The sequence below is a fragment of the Podarcis tiliguerta genome (genome assembly GCF_965153285.1).
Source record: "Podarcis tiliguerta genome assembly, chromosome: 14".
Lineage (NCBI taxonomy): Eukaryota > Metazoa > Chordata > Lepidosauria > Squamata > Lacertidae > Podarcis > Podarcis tiliguerta.
In genome coordinates this window covers 28,726,715-28,741,114 of record NC_139547.1, presented here as the reverse complement: position 1 = coordinate 28,741,114, position 14,400 = coordinate 28,726,715, and the positions used below count along the sequence as shown (strand labels likewise).

General features: G+C 52.3%; 1 protein-coding gene across 11 annotated transcripts in view; it reads right to left on the bottom strand.

Annotated features, from left to right (window-relative positions):
- The window catches only part of PPIP5K1 (diphosphoinositol pentakisphosphate kinase 1), a 28,729-nt gene that overhangs the window by 4,673 nt on the left and 9,656 nt on the right, over nt 1-14,400 (bottom strand). For 3 of the 11 annotated variants that reach the window (XM_083412669.1, XM_083412670.1, XM_083412671.1), the window contains exons 16-27: nt 13,997-14,125; nt 13,757-13,878; nt 13,332-13,514; nt 12,141-12,282; nt 11,283-11,506; nt 11,069-11,196; nt 9,312-9,426; nt 8,344-8,451; nt 8,114-8,230; nt 6,366-6,530; nt 5,904-5,991; nt 4,198-4,320 (exon numbers count right to left, since the gene is read on the bottom strand). In XM_083412669.1, the coding sequence (XP_083268795.1) occupies nt 4,198-4,320; nt 5,904-5,991; nt 6,366-6,530; nt 8,114-8,230; nt 8,344-8,451; nt 9,312-9,426; nt 11,069-11,196; nt 11,283-11,506; nt 12,141-12,282; nt 13,332-13,514; nt 13,757-13,878; nt 13,997-14,125 (1,644 nt within the window). Of the gene's footprint in view, nt 1-687; nt 871-2,708; nt 2,772-4,197; nt 4,321-5,903; nt 5,992-6,365; nt 6,531-8,113; nt 8,231-8,343; nt 8,452-9,311; nt 9,427-11,068; nt 11,197-11,282; nt 11,507-12,140; nt 12,283-13,331; nt 13,515-13,756; nt 13,879-13,996; nt 14,126-14,400 lie in introns of all 11 variants that reach the window. The other 8 variants (XM_083412661.1, XM_083412664.1, XM_083412667.1 and 5 more) reach the window with 4 other exon arrangements.

The window sequence follows — 14,400 nt, the reverse complement described above, 5'->3', positions numbered from 1 at the left end:
TTTGGCCTCCTGGGAAGAAAGCCCAGCCCAGTGCTCAGAGCCATGCAGGGAGTGGCTGGGCCTGTATGCCAGGGTGGGAAAGAGGAAGGGAGGGGGCCTATGGGCCTGCCCAAGAGCCCTCCATCCTTCAAGCCCCACACTGCTCCCCCTTGGCAGGTTGTGGGGCGGGGAAGCTCCTTTGCCCATGCAACACAATTCCCACACCCACACATGCACACTCTGCAAGGGTTTTGGCACCAGGTGCAGAACAGCCTGGGCTGGCTGGGGAGACAACGCCCAGGGCCTGGGGGGCTCCCAGAAGCCAAACCAAACCTCATGCAAAGAAGTGGCGGCAGCAGCAGCGGCAGCAGCAGCAGGGGCAGCCCTTCCTCAGTCGCCCGGCTTCCATGGGGGGTGGGCAGGGGGCAAGCGAGACCCACTAGGGCTCGCAGCCTTTCTAGGTAGCCAGGAATTTAGCTGTTTTTTTAATGTTGTGTTTTAACATTGCTGTAGCCCGGTGAAGAGGAGCGGGGAAAGAATTGGCAGGACAAGAGAAGAGGTTTCCTGGCTGGCCTCCTCCAGGCAAAGGGCAGCTGGGCAGGGGAGGGAGGGAAGCAGCCCCTGAAGAGGCAGAGCCACAGGGACCCCCTGGGCGGGGAGGGCCCAGCCAAGGAGGCCCCCAAGGCACCATGCAGTGCCATGCCGTACCGTCGAGGCTCTCCAGGTCCCCCCGGCCAGAGACCAGCCAGTCCCGGAAGAGGCGGAAGTGGTAGGAGCACTGGCGGAGGTGATGTGCCAGGGCGGCATCCAGGAGGGAGGCGGGCTGGCTGGCGGCAAAGTCAGAGGAAAAGTGGCGCAGCAGCAGCCGCCCGCAGGGGCCTTCCAGCTCATCTGGGGGGAGGGGCCACAAAGGGTGAGTTGGGGAGGGGCACAGCAGAGCCAAAGCCAAGGCAACAGAGAGGGGAAGGGCAGGGGGAGCCCAGCCTGGACCATGGAAGAGCATGGGGAGGGAGGACAGCTGCCAGCACCACCCGCCATGGAGCAAACTCTGTTCCCACTTCAAAGACAACACAGGCAAAGACTTTCTGGGCACCTGAAGGCCCTTTGAGACATTTGCCAAAAGCATTGTCTGGTCAGCACCAATTCAGTTTCCATAAAATCTTCAGAAGAACCCAAAGGACCTGGCATCCTCTTCCCAAGTGGCCAACCACATGTCCCTAAGGGAAGCCCCCATTTGGAAGAAACCCTCCCCCCAGGCAGAAATAGCCAGTCAGGAGGAGAAGTTGGTTTTGTTGTTCGGCATGCAAGGAAGGGGCATGTAAGCCTACAGCCTTTGAGTCTCTTGCTCGTCGCCCCCTCCCAGCGGCTCTGGGCTGCCCCTCCTCCTCAGAGTCCCTCCAACACTCTTTCTCAAACCTCACATGGGCTGCAAAGGACTCCACTGAGCAAAATGTGGGGGTGCCCCTCCAGTGGGAGCCAGCCACAGGGGAGGCAGGGATATTCCTCAACTCTACCGAGGGGAGAAATGCACTCAAGCACCATAGACAGTGGTTTTTAAAACCTTGCTTTTAACTCCTAGAAACCAAAAAGCCCAGTTGTTAAATGAATAAATTGTAGAACTACAGAAGCACCAAATATGAGGCTCGGAGTTTACAACCAGCCCTGTCTTCCAACCGGTCCCTCCAGTGATCTAAGCAAGACTTTTTGCTAGCTGGCAAATAACAGAAGAGGGAAGCAAAGAAGAAAGTGACAATAAGCACAAAGGAAAGGGAGATGATTGAGGCTTAGAAGGAGTTTGCAGCTCTCTACTTTAGCAAGCAGAAACAGAAGGATCCTGTCTTTTCCAGAAGTTAAAAGACTTGGAAATCTCTCTAATGCAATTACAGTGGTACCTCTGGTTACGTACTTAATTCGTTCCGGAGGTCCGTTCTTAACCTGAAACTGTTCTTAACCTGAAACACCACTTTAGCTAATGGGGCCTCCCGCTGCTGCCACGCCACCACCATGCAATTTCTGTTCTCATCCTGAAGCAAATTTCTTAACCCGAGATACTATTTCTGGTTTAGCAGAGTCTGTAACCTGAAGTGTATGTAACCCGAGGTACCACTGTAGTATGTTTTACTCTGAAAGAAAACCTTCCCCAAGGGGCTGTGAGCAGCTTCCCCCACCCAAATTTCCACCCACCAGACACCTCCAAGCCTGCCCAGGGCCAGCCAAGACCTCCTGCAGCCGGGCAAGAGCCAGACACCCCGGCAGAGGCAAAGACCCCCATGAGAAGAGAGTGGCACCTCCTCTGAACCCCCACTGCCCAGCAAGACCTGTTGCCTGGGGGTGGGAGAAGTGGAGGGCAGGCAGGCAGGCAAGCAAGCAGGCAAGTGGCCTAAAGAGACGGGGGAACTGGGCAAGGCTGTCTCCCCATTCTGGGTCACAGCGAGGGGGGAGGAGCTGGTACCCCTATAGGCTCTCTCTCATCAGGTCACTCCAGCCGGGTGGGGGCAGGTGCCTCATCTTGCCCTCCCTGCTGCTGCTGTTTATGTGTTGAGGAGTCCCTCTGCTCCCGCCCCCCCATCCCCGTGAGAACACAGAAGGGAGAGCCAAGAGGGTGGTTAGTGGCGGGGGGGGGGGGGACAGCACAGCACGACACAGCTGCCCACTCATGCACGCGGGGATGGAAGACATAGGAAGGGTGGAGGGAGCAGGAGGAGCGTCAAATTAAGAAGCAAACGTACCGTTAGTTGGATGCTTTGCAAATGACACAGAAAACCGCTTTACAGCTGGCATAGACAAGAGCTCTGAGGAAACAAGATGAGAGCATCGCGTCAGTTAGGCGCCCATCTGCTTGTGGCGCCCCCTGCTGGAAGCACAGGCCCACCGCAGGAAGGGGCCTCACCCCACACTAGACTGCCCCCCCAGGAGGTTGCTGGGAGGAGCAACATGCACAAGGGACGGTTTGACACACACACACACAGAGGGGCAATGGGCACCACAGGACAGCGGCGCAACGGGAGACTGAAGACAAGCGCTCCCCAGATGGGTCCCATGGAAGAGAAGGGCAGAGGAGGAGGGCAGTAACCCCTGCTTCTTCAACCTCCCTGTCCGGAGCCACAATGAAGGGTGCAGGAATACTCCACAACACTCTACAGGCCAAGGACCAGCACCAGCCCAGCTCCTTGACCTGCCAATATCCCTGAGCTGGGTCAGGCAGCGTTACCGACACCCCTAAGCTTCTGGTTGGGAAAGAAGAGAAAGCACCCACCATACAACCCTGTGGAGAATCGCCCTGGCTTGGTGCTAGGAGCAGCCCCCAAGAGGCCAACCTTAATAGCCCACAAAAACAGGCTTCCCCTTCCTCTGCCACACCAACCCAGGCCTCAGCAACCGCTCTAGAATCTCTCTCTATCTCTTTCAACAACCAAGCAAATGCAAGAAGCCAAAATGACCTTGGACCAGAAGGTGCCAGAAGAGGCTCAGAAAGTTCTTGAGCAGCTCCCCAACTATTTGAGAGCCATGCTCCAAGCCCAGTTTGCAAGACAGGCTGGTCACAACAGGGCTGGAGCCAAGAAGAATTCTCCGCTGCAAGGGGCAGAAAGCAAGCCCGTCTCAAGCAGGGAAGGTGTTATTTGGTGTGAAAACCCTGCCAGGACTTTATAACAACCTTGTGTATGCCTAAAGGCTGAAGGCAGCTGCCAGAGGAATAAACCCCAAGAGAGACCCAGTAAATGCCACTGAGGAGGAGGAGAATCAGCCCTGCAGGCTGTTTGGCAGAGACTTGCAGCAACCCCATCTCCTGTTCTGCTTCACCTGAAAAGCCAACCCAGCTGCTCGCCCTGCCCCACACTGCCGCCCATAACAACTCCTGGCACCTGTGGCTTCTCTCCAATGCTAGGCAACTCCCATCCTGCTCTGGGATGGAGAAGGAGTACTTTACTAGTGAGGCTGATCCCTGAGAGCTTCAAACTCTGCTCTCCATCCCTCTGCTAATGGATGCAGTGACTAAGTCTGCTTCTCCGTCCTTATGAGGACCTGTGGTGTTGGTGAGACCAGGCAGCTCCAGGCAAGAGGCCCTGAGGATGTGGAGAGGCCTCCTCCCAGCCCTGCTCTCCCAGGACCCACGAGGGCAAGGGGGTCCTCAGAGTGCTCAGCCCCCAAGCTTCCCTGGAGCCTCCCCGCCAAATGCCCAGCCCCAAGCCTCAGGATGTCTTCAGAGGGTGCACCTACCATCTTTGTATAGAAAGCTGGAGGCGAACTTCTTCCCGTGGCTGCGGGCATAATCCTGGAGGTTGGGGGCACTAGAAGAGCCCCCCAGGACCGTGGTGCTGAAGAGACCCGTGCACTGCGACCCTGAAAAGGTCCAGCAGGCTGTTAGTATCACACATTTGCACACAAAAACACACACCCCACATGCAGCTCAGGCAACCCAGGTTAGTGGGGCAGAAAGCAGCAGAGCAGCCCTTGCCGGAAGAGGCCCCAAAAGGCGCTGCAGCACCCGATTGCCACCCCCCAAGTGGCAAACGAAGAAGCAGAGAGGGGGTCTGCAGCTCCTAAATCTGCTCTGAAGGGCAACACAAAACAGAGGAGCAGGGGCAGACCTCTGTGGCCCAGGGCACAGCCAGCCCGTTCCAGCTTCTCAAAGCCTCACTGTCTTCTCTCAGCTCACATGCCGTGGCCAGAAGTGATGGTCAGTGGTCCAGCCCACAAGCCCAGGACCAGACCAAAACACTCCCAAGCCCGAGGGACAGAGGAAGAGGCTGACCACCCAGGCAGAGAGCCCTGTGGCTCAGAGCAAGGGCAGGTGCAGGTGCAAGAGGCAGCATCACAATACAGGTTTGGGTGCAGCGTGGGGTGGGTGGGCTTTTACTGGCTCAGGCAAGCACCGTGATTGGACCACACGCCAAGTTCCCCCGCCAGCAAGGCCGGGTAGAGCAGGCTGGAGCCAAGTGCAGAGTGTCCCCCACCCCCAATTTAGACTCCAGGCCAAGAGTGCAGGTGATTTAGCAAGCAGCCTGTTACGTAAGGGGAATAATGGTCTCGAGGTGCAGGTAAGCAGGCCTGGGTCAGTGCCCGGATTCAAACAGACGGCACAAAACACACACACACCCCGCACCCTCCAATCTTGCCCTTGGAGAAGCTCCTTCCTCCCACCTCTGTCTTTGGCTCTGGGGAGATGGGAAGGGGTCCCCTGGCCAGTGACCTTCTTTTGGGAAGGAAGGGCCTGTGAGGAAGCCCCCGAATCTGCCCCCGCCTCAGAAAAAGGGCTCTAAATCAGAACCTGCCTTTTTTTCTTGAGTGATTGCACACACACAAGGCATTTGGAAGACAACTCGTGTCTTCGGGGTAGGGTTCTCCACCGCCAGGGCTTTTTCAATGAGACAAGGGCTATTATTCTTCCGTTAAGATTCATTCATTACATGAATATAGCTCCTTTCATTTTGCGGGGAGGGGGGTCATTCCTATGTGCCAGGGAAACAGCCTGCCAAAGCTGGAGGGCACAGGGTGGCCACTGCCATTGCTTCTTCACCCGAGAAGGGCTGGTAAAAATCCATTTATGTGTTTCTGCCCCCCCCCCCCTTAAATCCCAAAGGTTTTTTTTAAAAAAGAAAAACCACATTTAGCCCTCAGGCCAAGACTCCCTGTCGCTCCTGCTGACTGTCAGAAACTGCCTGCCTACCTACCTGAGACATTCCTTGCCTGGACTCTCAAAATGTCTGTGAGATCCCAGAGCAGCGCCACAGGAGAAAAGGCCAGCTACAGAAGGGAATGGAGCGCAGGGCCTCCAGCAGGCAGCCCAGGCTCAGGGGGAGGCAGGGCACTTTACAGAGACAGCCCCAGATCCTCTCTGGCTGGGAGAAAAAACATACAAAATCCCACCCACTGACCCACCAGGATTGTCAACAGAGGGAGAGAGAGAACAGAGAAGTTCCTACCCAACCCGCTCTGCTTCACTTCTGAGGAATGCCGCGAGTAGGAGAAGAGGCGATAGCCACCCGCCTTGGAGGAAGATTCAGACAGCACCTGTGGAAAACAAGCACTCAGGTGGCTCTGGAGGCCTCTGGCACCTTGGCCGGGGGCAGCAGCAGCAGCAGCAAGGGACAAACTGGGAGACAGAAAGTGATTGTGGGGCAAAGGAGGAAGCAGCTCTTGGAGGAGGGGAAAAACACCTCCCCTCCTTCTGGGCCACAACATCTGGGGATCCTCCCTCTAGAAGAGGCAAACCCACCATCCAGTCATCTTAAGAGCTTTGGTTATAGAACAAATGCTTTGGTAGAAGTAAAGAACAATACATTCTCTTGTCTTCGTTTTCTTCATTGTCCCGGGCAGGCATCTCCCCCCCCCTCTCTCTCTCTCTCTCACACACACAAAGCACCTGTCTAGCCCCTCTACTCTACCTCCATGGAGCCGGTCTTGCGGTTGCGGATGAGTGGGGATCTCCGCTGGACGTAGATGGGTTCCAGGGGCGGAGAGGAGAGGTGCTGGGCTTGGTCCATCTCCACAATGGCCTTGGGCTTGGCCAGCTCCTCCAGGCTCCCCTCCTCCGGCTTCTTGGCTTCCTTCTGCAGGAAAGCAGCACAAGGGGGTGGGGGGTGTAAGGGGCATTGCCTTGGGCTGAGAACTGGAAGTGAGGGGGAACTTTAGGCAGCAAAAAGGAGGCTGGAGGCAGTGGTGCAGAGGTGGGAACCTCAGGCCTGGGGTAGAATGCAGTGGCCCTCTGGGCCCCTTTCTCTGGCCCCTGGCATGCTCCCCAAGCCCAGACTGGCCCTGTGTTGAACAAGGGTTTCTACCTCTTGCATGCCTGTATCCAGAACAGGCTCTGTGTGTGAAGGTGTACAGAAATGGGACTACTGTTCAAAGGGGAAATTTGCATCCTCCGCTTAGGTTTTGGTCCCGCCCACTAATGTGGGCCCAGGAGGAAAGGGACCCCTTGGGCTGGGAAAGTCTCCTCCTGCCCCACACTGTGAGGAAAGAGGTCAGCCAGGGAGGACAGAGACTTTCTTTCTAGTAATACTACCATTGTGATAATGCAGAAATCTATGTGTCATCTATAGATGATACATAGATGGTATTTAACACCTGAAAGAATAGCAAAAATGAATAAAAATTGTAGCGATGTCTGCTGGCGATGCAACACTGGAAAAGGTACTATGATGCATATATGGTGGAATTGTTTAAACATCAAACAATTTTGGGAAACAATATATAACAAAATGAAAAAAATGTTCAGATATTCATTTAGGAAAACACCAGAAGGTTTTCTATTGGGAATAGTACCAGGAAGTCTAAAGGAAGAAGACACGACATTATATCTATACGCAACAGTAGCCGCAAGCCTACTGATTGCAAACAATTGGAAAAGTGGTATTATACCGACAAAAATAGAGTGGCTTGCCAAATTATTGGAGTATTACAATATATCCAAAACAACAGGAGAAATTGGAAGGATCTCAAAAGATGGACAGGGACTGGAAGGTGTTTAAAGGATACTTGCAAAACCATATTGAAAAATCAGAACTCCTATTAGAATAAACAAGTTCCCTTTCAAATACTGAAATACTAAATAAGATGGATAACAATGTGTAATAGAAAAGAAGCATGAAATTAGGTTAAAGGTGTGTGAAAGAAAGTAACAGAAGTGGAAAGAAATTGCAATTGAGTAGATTGGAAGTCTAACACAAAGGTGGAGTGAGGGGTGGTGGATGGTGATGGCAAAAATGAATTATTTGTGGGATTGAGTGTAGGTATATTTGAACATTTTTAAGGACTATATGAAATGTATGTTTGTATGCTTGTATATTCAATATATATATATATATAATAATGCAGAAATCAAACAAGGCACCTTCAGTTACTCGGACGTGCCTCCACCTTTAGCCTGAGGGTAAAATGGGTAGCAGAACCTCTTTCCTCAGGGCAGAGCAAGACACACACCCCAGACAGGCAGCGTCCACCCTCTCTCTCCCTCCTCTGGGAGTCGGCAGGGATCTCTCAGCACCTGCGCCAGATCAGGTCAGAGCTGCCCTTAATCCCACCTTCCCAGCAGACGGCAATTCCAGCACCATCTGGGAGCATCGGGGACTGGTCAGACCAGCTGCCTTACAAACGGCTTTGTTCCCAGCAGCCTCAGAGGCCATGGACTCACCTCCGCGGAAGCCGGGCGGAAACCAGAGCCTGCCGGGGCGCTGCCATCCTCCTCACAGCCCTTCACCCCTGGGCTGAAGTGCAGCTCGACGTGGAACCTCTCCTCAGAGGAAGGGTCCTGCCAAGAGAGCAGTGAGGCTCTGCTGGAGAAGAAGTCACAGTGGCTTGGCCACTTGGCCTCACCCCACCACCCCCCGCCAGCTTCCTCCTCCTCCTCCTCTGCTCCCTCACCTTGTTGTTGTCCTCGTAGAGCATGATGACAATCTGCGTCATGTAGTTCAGCTCCGAGATGGCGCTCAGGTAGTCCATGGCCCTCTGCCACTGAGGGTCTTTCGATTCCTGAAAGGCAAGAGAAGGACCGGGGCAGGCAGGATTAAAGGGCCTGGAAGGGGGGCGGGCTCAGCCTTGAAGGGACCTGGAAGGGGTCTAGCACTCCTCCCCCCAGTGAATTTCGCATAAACCCTCCTAAAGGGGTTCAGCACAAGGCAGACTTCGCAACCCACAGCTTTTCTTCCTAGCATTGGCCAAAAAAACCCACTGTGCTGTGGACCCTTTCAAATGAACCAGCTCCAACCAGTTCTCACGACATGCCAAAATCCAGGTGACCGTCTAGCAGAAGCAAGTGGCTTGACTCACCAATACACACACACACACACACACACACACTGTCCATGGAGTAGCCTCTTCCTCCCATAGCTGCCTCCTTGAGCTGCCCAAAGACACCCTTGCCCTAATGGCAGAAAGTGCTCTCTTCCCTTGGTAGCTGGCCTTGGCCTTCCCATTATAAAGTCTTAATGGAGGCTGGCTGGTTAAGTATTTCTATGTAAACTGCTTTGTGGGTTCACCTGAAAAGCACATCTATAAATGATATTCAGTGACTATTGGGACAAACCAGGGAGGTGAACTACTGAGCAAGTCTTCCAAGGATGGCTTAGAGCAAAAGGCTGCAGGGAGCACCTTCCTGTCCCCCGTCCCCCGTCCCCCCGTCCCCCCGTGTTTGGAGGACAGTTCAGGCCCACCCTCCAGACACTTGAACGAAATTCAAGGCTGACTCTGGAGCCACCAGCAGAGGGCGCTGCCAGAGTTATCAGGAGACAAAGGGTTCCCCCTTCAGCAGAGGGCACTGGAGAGCCCTGGGTCAGCCCCTCTCCATGGGCAAAACACACACACACACAAAACACCATGGCTGGCTCACGTACATCCAGGAGGCCCCCATAGCGGAAGATGCTGAGCAGGGAGTGGACGTGGCTCTCGCTAGTGAAGTACAAGCGTGTCCGGACATGGCGCCCCGGAGACAGGACTCCTCTCGAGTACCTGGAAGCAGAGCAGTCAAAGCAGTGAGGGGACCAAAAGCTCACCAACAATTCTGGGAGTTCTGTCACCAAGAGGGCTTGGAGGCCAACGCAGATTCACAAGGAGAAAAAGACAGACGTCTTTTGGAAAGAGGGCAATCACTGTCCCCATTACTCTGCAATTTGGTCTTGGAAGTTTTGTTTAGAGACACTAGACAAGATGAAAGAATTTGGGGAGCAAAGATTTAAAAAGAAACTTGTAAGTTACAGGCATTTGCCAATGATTTGATGATAGTATTGGAAAATCCACTACAGGGAGCAGAGACTTTTATGGATAAATTAAATGAGTTTGGTACACTAGCATGCTTTAAGGCTGATCATCAGAAAATGAAAATGCTAATAAAGAATATGACAACTGAAGGCCCAAAGATTTTGATGGAGAAAACGGGGTTTCAAATTAATAAAAAAGTAAAGTATTTGGGTATTACCATGACAAATGCGAATTGTATGTCGTTTCAAAATAATTATGTTAAGACATGAGCTGAAATTAAACAAGATACAGTGGTACCTTGGGTTAAGTACTTAATTCGTTCCGGAGGTCAGTACTTAACCTGAAACTGTTCTTAACCTGAAGCACCACTTTAGATAATGGGGCCTCTCGCTGCCGCCACACCACTGGAGCACAATTTCTGTTCTCATCCTGAAGCAAAGTTCTTAACCTGAAGCACTATTTCTGGGTTAGTGGAGTCTGTAACCTGAAGTGTATGTAACCTGAAGAGTATGTAACCCGAGGTACCACTGTATATCAAGATAGGAGAAACTAAAATTGTCAATGTTAGGCAGGATTTCTGTGATAAAGATGAATGTCTTGTTTAGAATGAGATTTTTTGTTTCAAACAATATCTATTTTGACTACTGGTATACCATTTAAACAATGGCAAAAATATTTATCTACATTTGTATGGCAGGGGAAAACATGAGTTAAATCTGAAGTTCTGCAAGATGCAAAGGGGAAAAGAGGATAGGGCTTGCCTGACTTGAAATTGTATTTTGTAGCTTGTTGCTTAGGATGGATGAAGGAATGGATGACACTGAGAAACTTTTGGAATTAGAAAAGCACGACAAGGTTTGGATGGCATGGATATTTGTGGTACGATACAGTTAAAGTAAATGTGTTATGCACAAGCACTCACCCACCCCCACAAGAAGCTATCTACAGAAAAGAGTGGACAGGCAAAGAGAAATGGTTAACCTATTAAGAGTTATTAGAATTGCATCAAGGAGATGATAAAATTAAAACAAAGGAACCATTAAAATAAGTAGGAACCATTTATAAACTATATAAAAAGACAGTATGAAGATTTGGACTCATTGGCAGGTTTTGACTAAACTTTCACAACTATATAAGAGGTAAAACCAGCAGGGTATAGAAATTGCTTAATAAATCAATACAGAAAGAGTGGGGAGGGGAGAAATATAAATTGTTTAATTAAGATTTGTGGAAAATTTGTTGTTATAATTTGAAAATTCAATAAAAATTATTTTAAAAAAAAATTAAAACAAGGGAACAATTGATAATGGAAGGTCACAACTTTCAGTGGCTCTTCTATTTATAACTAGTAAGGAGATTTAAGTTGTATAAAAATACGAGGGGTGATCCTTACAAGGGGTGCAGTTTGTTGACAGACTCATCCTCGTGGGTCCTCTGCAGGTCCAGCTGGATCTTCCGGATGAGAGGCAGGCAGAAGCCCACAGCTATCTCCAGCTTCTCTTGTTTCTTAATGCCATATTCCTGGGGAGGCAGAAAGGGAGTCAGCCCAGGGCAACCCAAAAGCCCCATGCCACCACCACAGCCTCCCTCACAGGGCCAGGCCTCACCTGGGGGATGACAACATCCGCCAGGGACTTGGAGAGCCGGAACAGCTCGGAGGTGCCCTCCAGCTTGAGAGCCGCATTGTGCTGCACGTCGTACTTGACGCAGTCATAGATGTCGGGGATCTTGCTGATGTCATAGCGCCGGTTCTTCAGGAGGAAATCCTGCTCCAGTTTCCTCCAGCGCTGAAGCATCAGCTCAAGCGTCTCGCTATGGTACAGCTGCAGGTCTGGGGAATCAGCAGCAGCATCAGTCATTCCACCCACGGAGCAGGGGGAAGGTTAGGACACTCATACAAGGACCGATGAAGGACTAAAGTGCTCACACACACAAACACAAACTGCCAAGCTATCCGCCTGCCCTACACACCGCTTTGATTTTTGAAGTTATCTTTTACAGTTGTACCTCAGAATTTGAACAGAATCCGTTCCAGAAGTCCATTCGACTTCCTAAATGTTCAGAAACCAAGGTGCAGCTTCCGATTGGCTGCAGGAGCTTCCTGCAGCCAATCAGAAGCCGTGGAACCTGCGTTAGATGTTTGGGTTCCAAAGAACATTCACAAACTGGAACACTCAGTTCCGGGTTTGCAGCATTCAGGAGCCAAAACATTTGACTCGCAAGGCATTCAATACGGCTGTATTTCTAAGATTCTGAGTCTGTGCTGGACAACACAAGAAAATGTATGGACCTTTTGGATGTATATTTGATGTTTTAATTCTGTTATGAAGCAAGCTCTGCAAGTAAAAGTTTGAATGATATTTCTATGGGCCCGGACAACGATTTCTTCCAAAAGGAGTCAGTTATTATGCTTCCAGTTGCTTCAAACGACACAATGTTATTACGGCGCAATGCACACTCCCTACCCGCAGACTTGGGGTCCTCCAGGCGCTTTTGTATCTGGGACGTGAGGCTCTCAATCAGGGCAAAGACCCGGTCACAGATCTCCACAGGGTTCTGGATGATGCTCATGGACTTGACGAGTGAGATGCTGCCCGTGGGCGCCAGCTGAAGGCAGGATCAGAGCATAGGGGAACTGAAGCATGGGCCCAGCCAGCAGTTCCCCCTCCCAATGTGGGGAGGGCTCTGCAAGTCATTCCCTCCCCTCCACAAACTCTGGCTCAGCCACCCCCACAAGCGCCAACTGGTGCTGGCTCCCACTCCGGATGCCTTTGGGCTTCTAGTGGTAACCCATGGCTTCCAGAAATGCTACAGTCTTGAGGACTAGCTGAATGCTTTATCTTTTATTTTGTCCCTTTTTTCTTAGAAACCTGCTTCAAGACTGCTAAGCCAATATTCAGAGAAGGTTTGTTTGTTTTTTAAGATCAGTGGAGGTGCATTGCCCTGCTTTACCACATGCTGTCCCCCTGCCCTTAGAAATAACCAACCAACAATGCAAAGTTATTTTCCCCCAACCCTGCCCTGGATCAACACCAGGTATAGGCTGGTCAGGTGGTTCCCTCCCCACCCCCCACCCCCCGTGCATGATAATCATAATCTGTATTTATACAGATACCTACTGAGAAGGTCCATTAAAAAAGCAACTGTACCAAAAAATAATATGAAATATTGGTGGAGGGGCAACATTTGTCCTCCCTCAGGGTGCCATATGACCAACATTCGCTCCTCCCGGATCCTGCAGCCTTGATGCCCGTTTTCCCAAAGCTTTCCAGAGGGGAAGACAGGCTCCCCCTGCATCATCAGGACCAGAAGTTTGTTTTAATAAGGATGAGCAGGAAGTTCACCTGCTGGAAGGCCCTTCTTCTCTCCTGCCTACCCATCATGCCAAGGGACACTGGCCAAATCACGGATGCAGAAGTCTCACCCCTGGGCCCCCTCTCCCACCGGAACAGCAGGGAGTGGCTGATAGGATGTACCTCCTCACTCCCAGCCTCACTGCCAGCACCAGGTCCCATGAAAGCTGAAGTTCTTTCCTTTGATGCAAGGGCCAAAGCCTTGAGCTGGCCTGGCCCAGGGAGCTGCCCTCCCCTTTACCAGTGGCTCCTGCCAGCCAACCAATCAGCCAGCCAGCCAGCCTAGCTGCCTGTCCTCCTCACCTTCTCAAAGTCCTCCTCCCCAAAGTTGGCGTCCTTCTGCATGATCTCCCTGAGACGAGCTTTCACCCGGTGCTGGCAGCTGCTGAGGGAGTCACTGTCACTGTCCAGCAGGCCGTTCATGTTGGCACTCTTCACCATCTGGACCAAGATGGGTGTCAGCTCCCCCTCCAGTGCAAGGAGGCCCTGCAGAGCGAAATGGGGTGGGGCACAGACATTAGCAGCTGCTGGTGGTGGTGGTGGTAAGGGAACGGCACAGATCATCGCTTGGTCCTTTGGAACGAAAGCCATCTTGGCCTGCCCACAGGCAAGAGCAGCAGTCATCCCCAGGTGGCCTTGGCTCAACACACAGCAGCACTGCAAGAGGATACAGCCAGGTCAAGAGGTACCCCACCCCCAGTCACTGGGAAGACAGAAATTGCAAGGACCTTTGCAAAGGCAGCTGCAGTCATCTGGACTCTGCCCTCGTCAGAGGCGTAAATCTTGAGGTCGTGGCGGTAAGTGCTGTGCAGGCGAAGGAGGCCGCATCCTGGGAAGCCAGCGTAGTCCCCTGGAAGGTGGGAGGAGAGCCTCAAGGTCAAAAGATAGTGGCTGAGGCATGGAGGCCTCCGGGCCAAACCCGGCTCCCTCTCCCATCACACTACCGTGCTCCCCACACCTGGCCTCACCTTGGCCCCCTGGGTACATGCAGCGGAAGGCTCTCCCCAGCTCCTCAGCTTGCACTCTTCCGGCGGGAGTCAGCTCGCCTCCCCACTTCAGCACCAGCAGCAGAGACGGGGAGGCTTCCTTGCGGGCCTCTGGAGACAGCAGAGAGTCAAGAGTCAGACCTCGTATCCCCAGGAGGGAGGTCAGCAGCCACTATGGCCTCCCCACCACCACAGTCAAGAAGGAGGGACCAGTCAGGAAGGAGGGACCAAAGTGAGTGTCAGTCTTGCTTGCTGGGAAATGGGCTGGGGAAGGCCACAGGAGCCATGCCCAAAGCCCCACCCATGGCTTCTGGCCAAGGATTCTGCCTCAATATGGAGGCCAAATGGCCGAAATATTGGGAAATCTTGGAACAAGAGGGAGATAA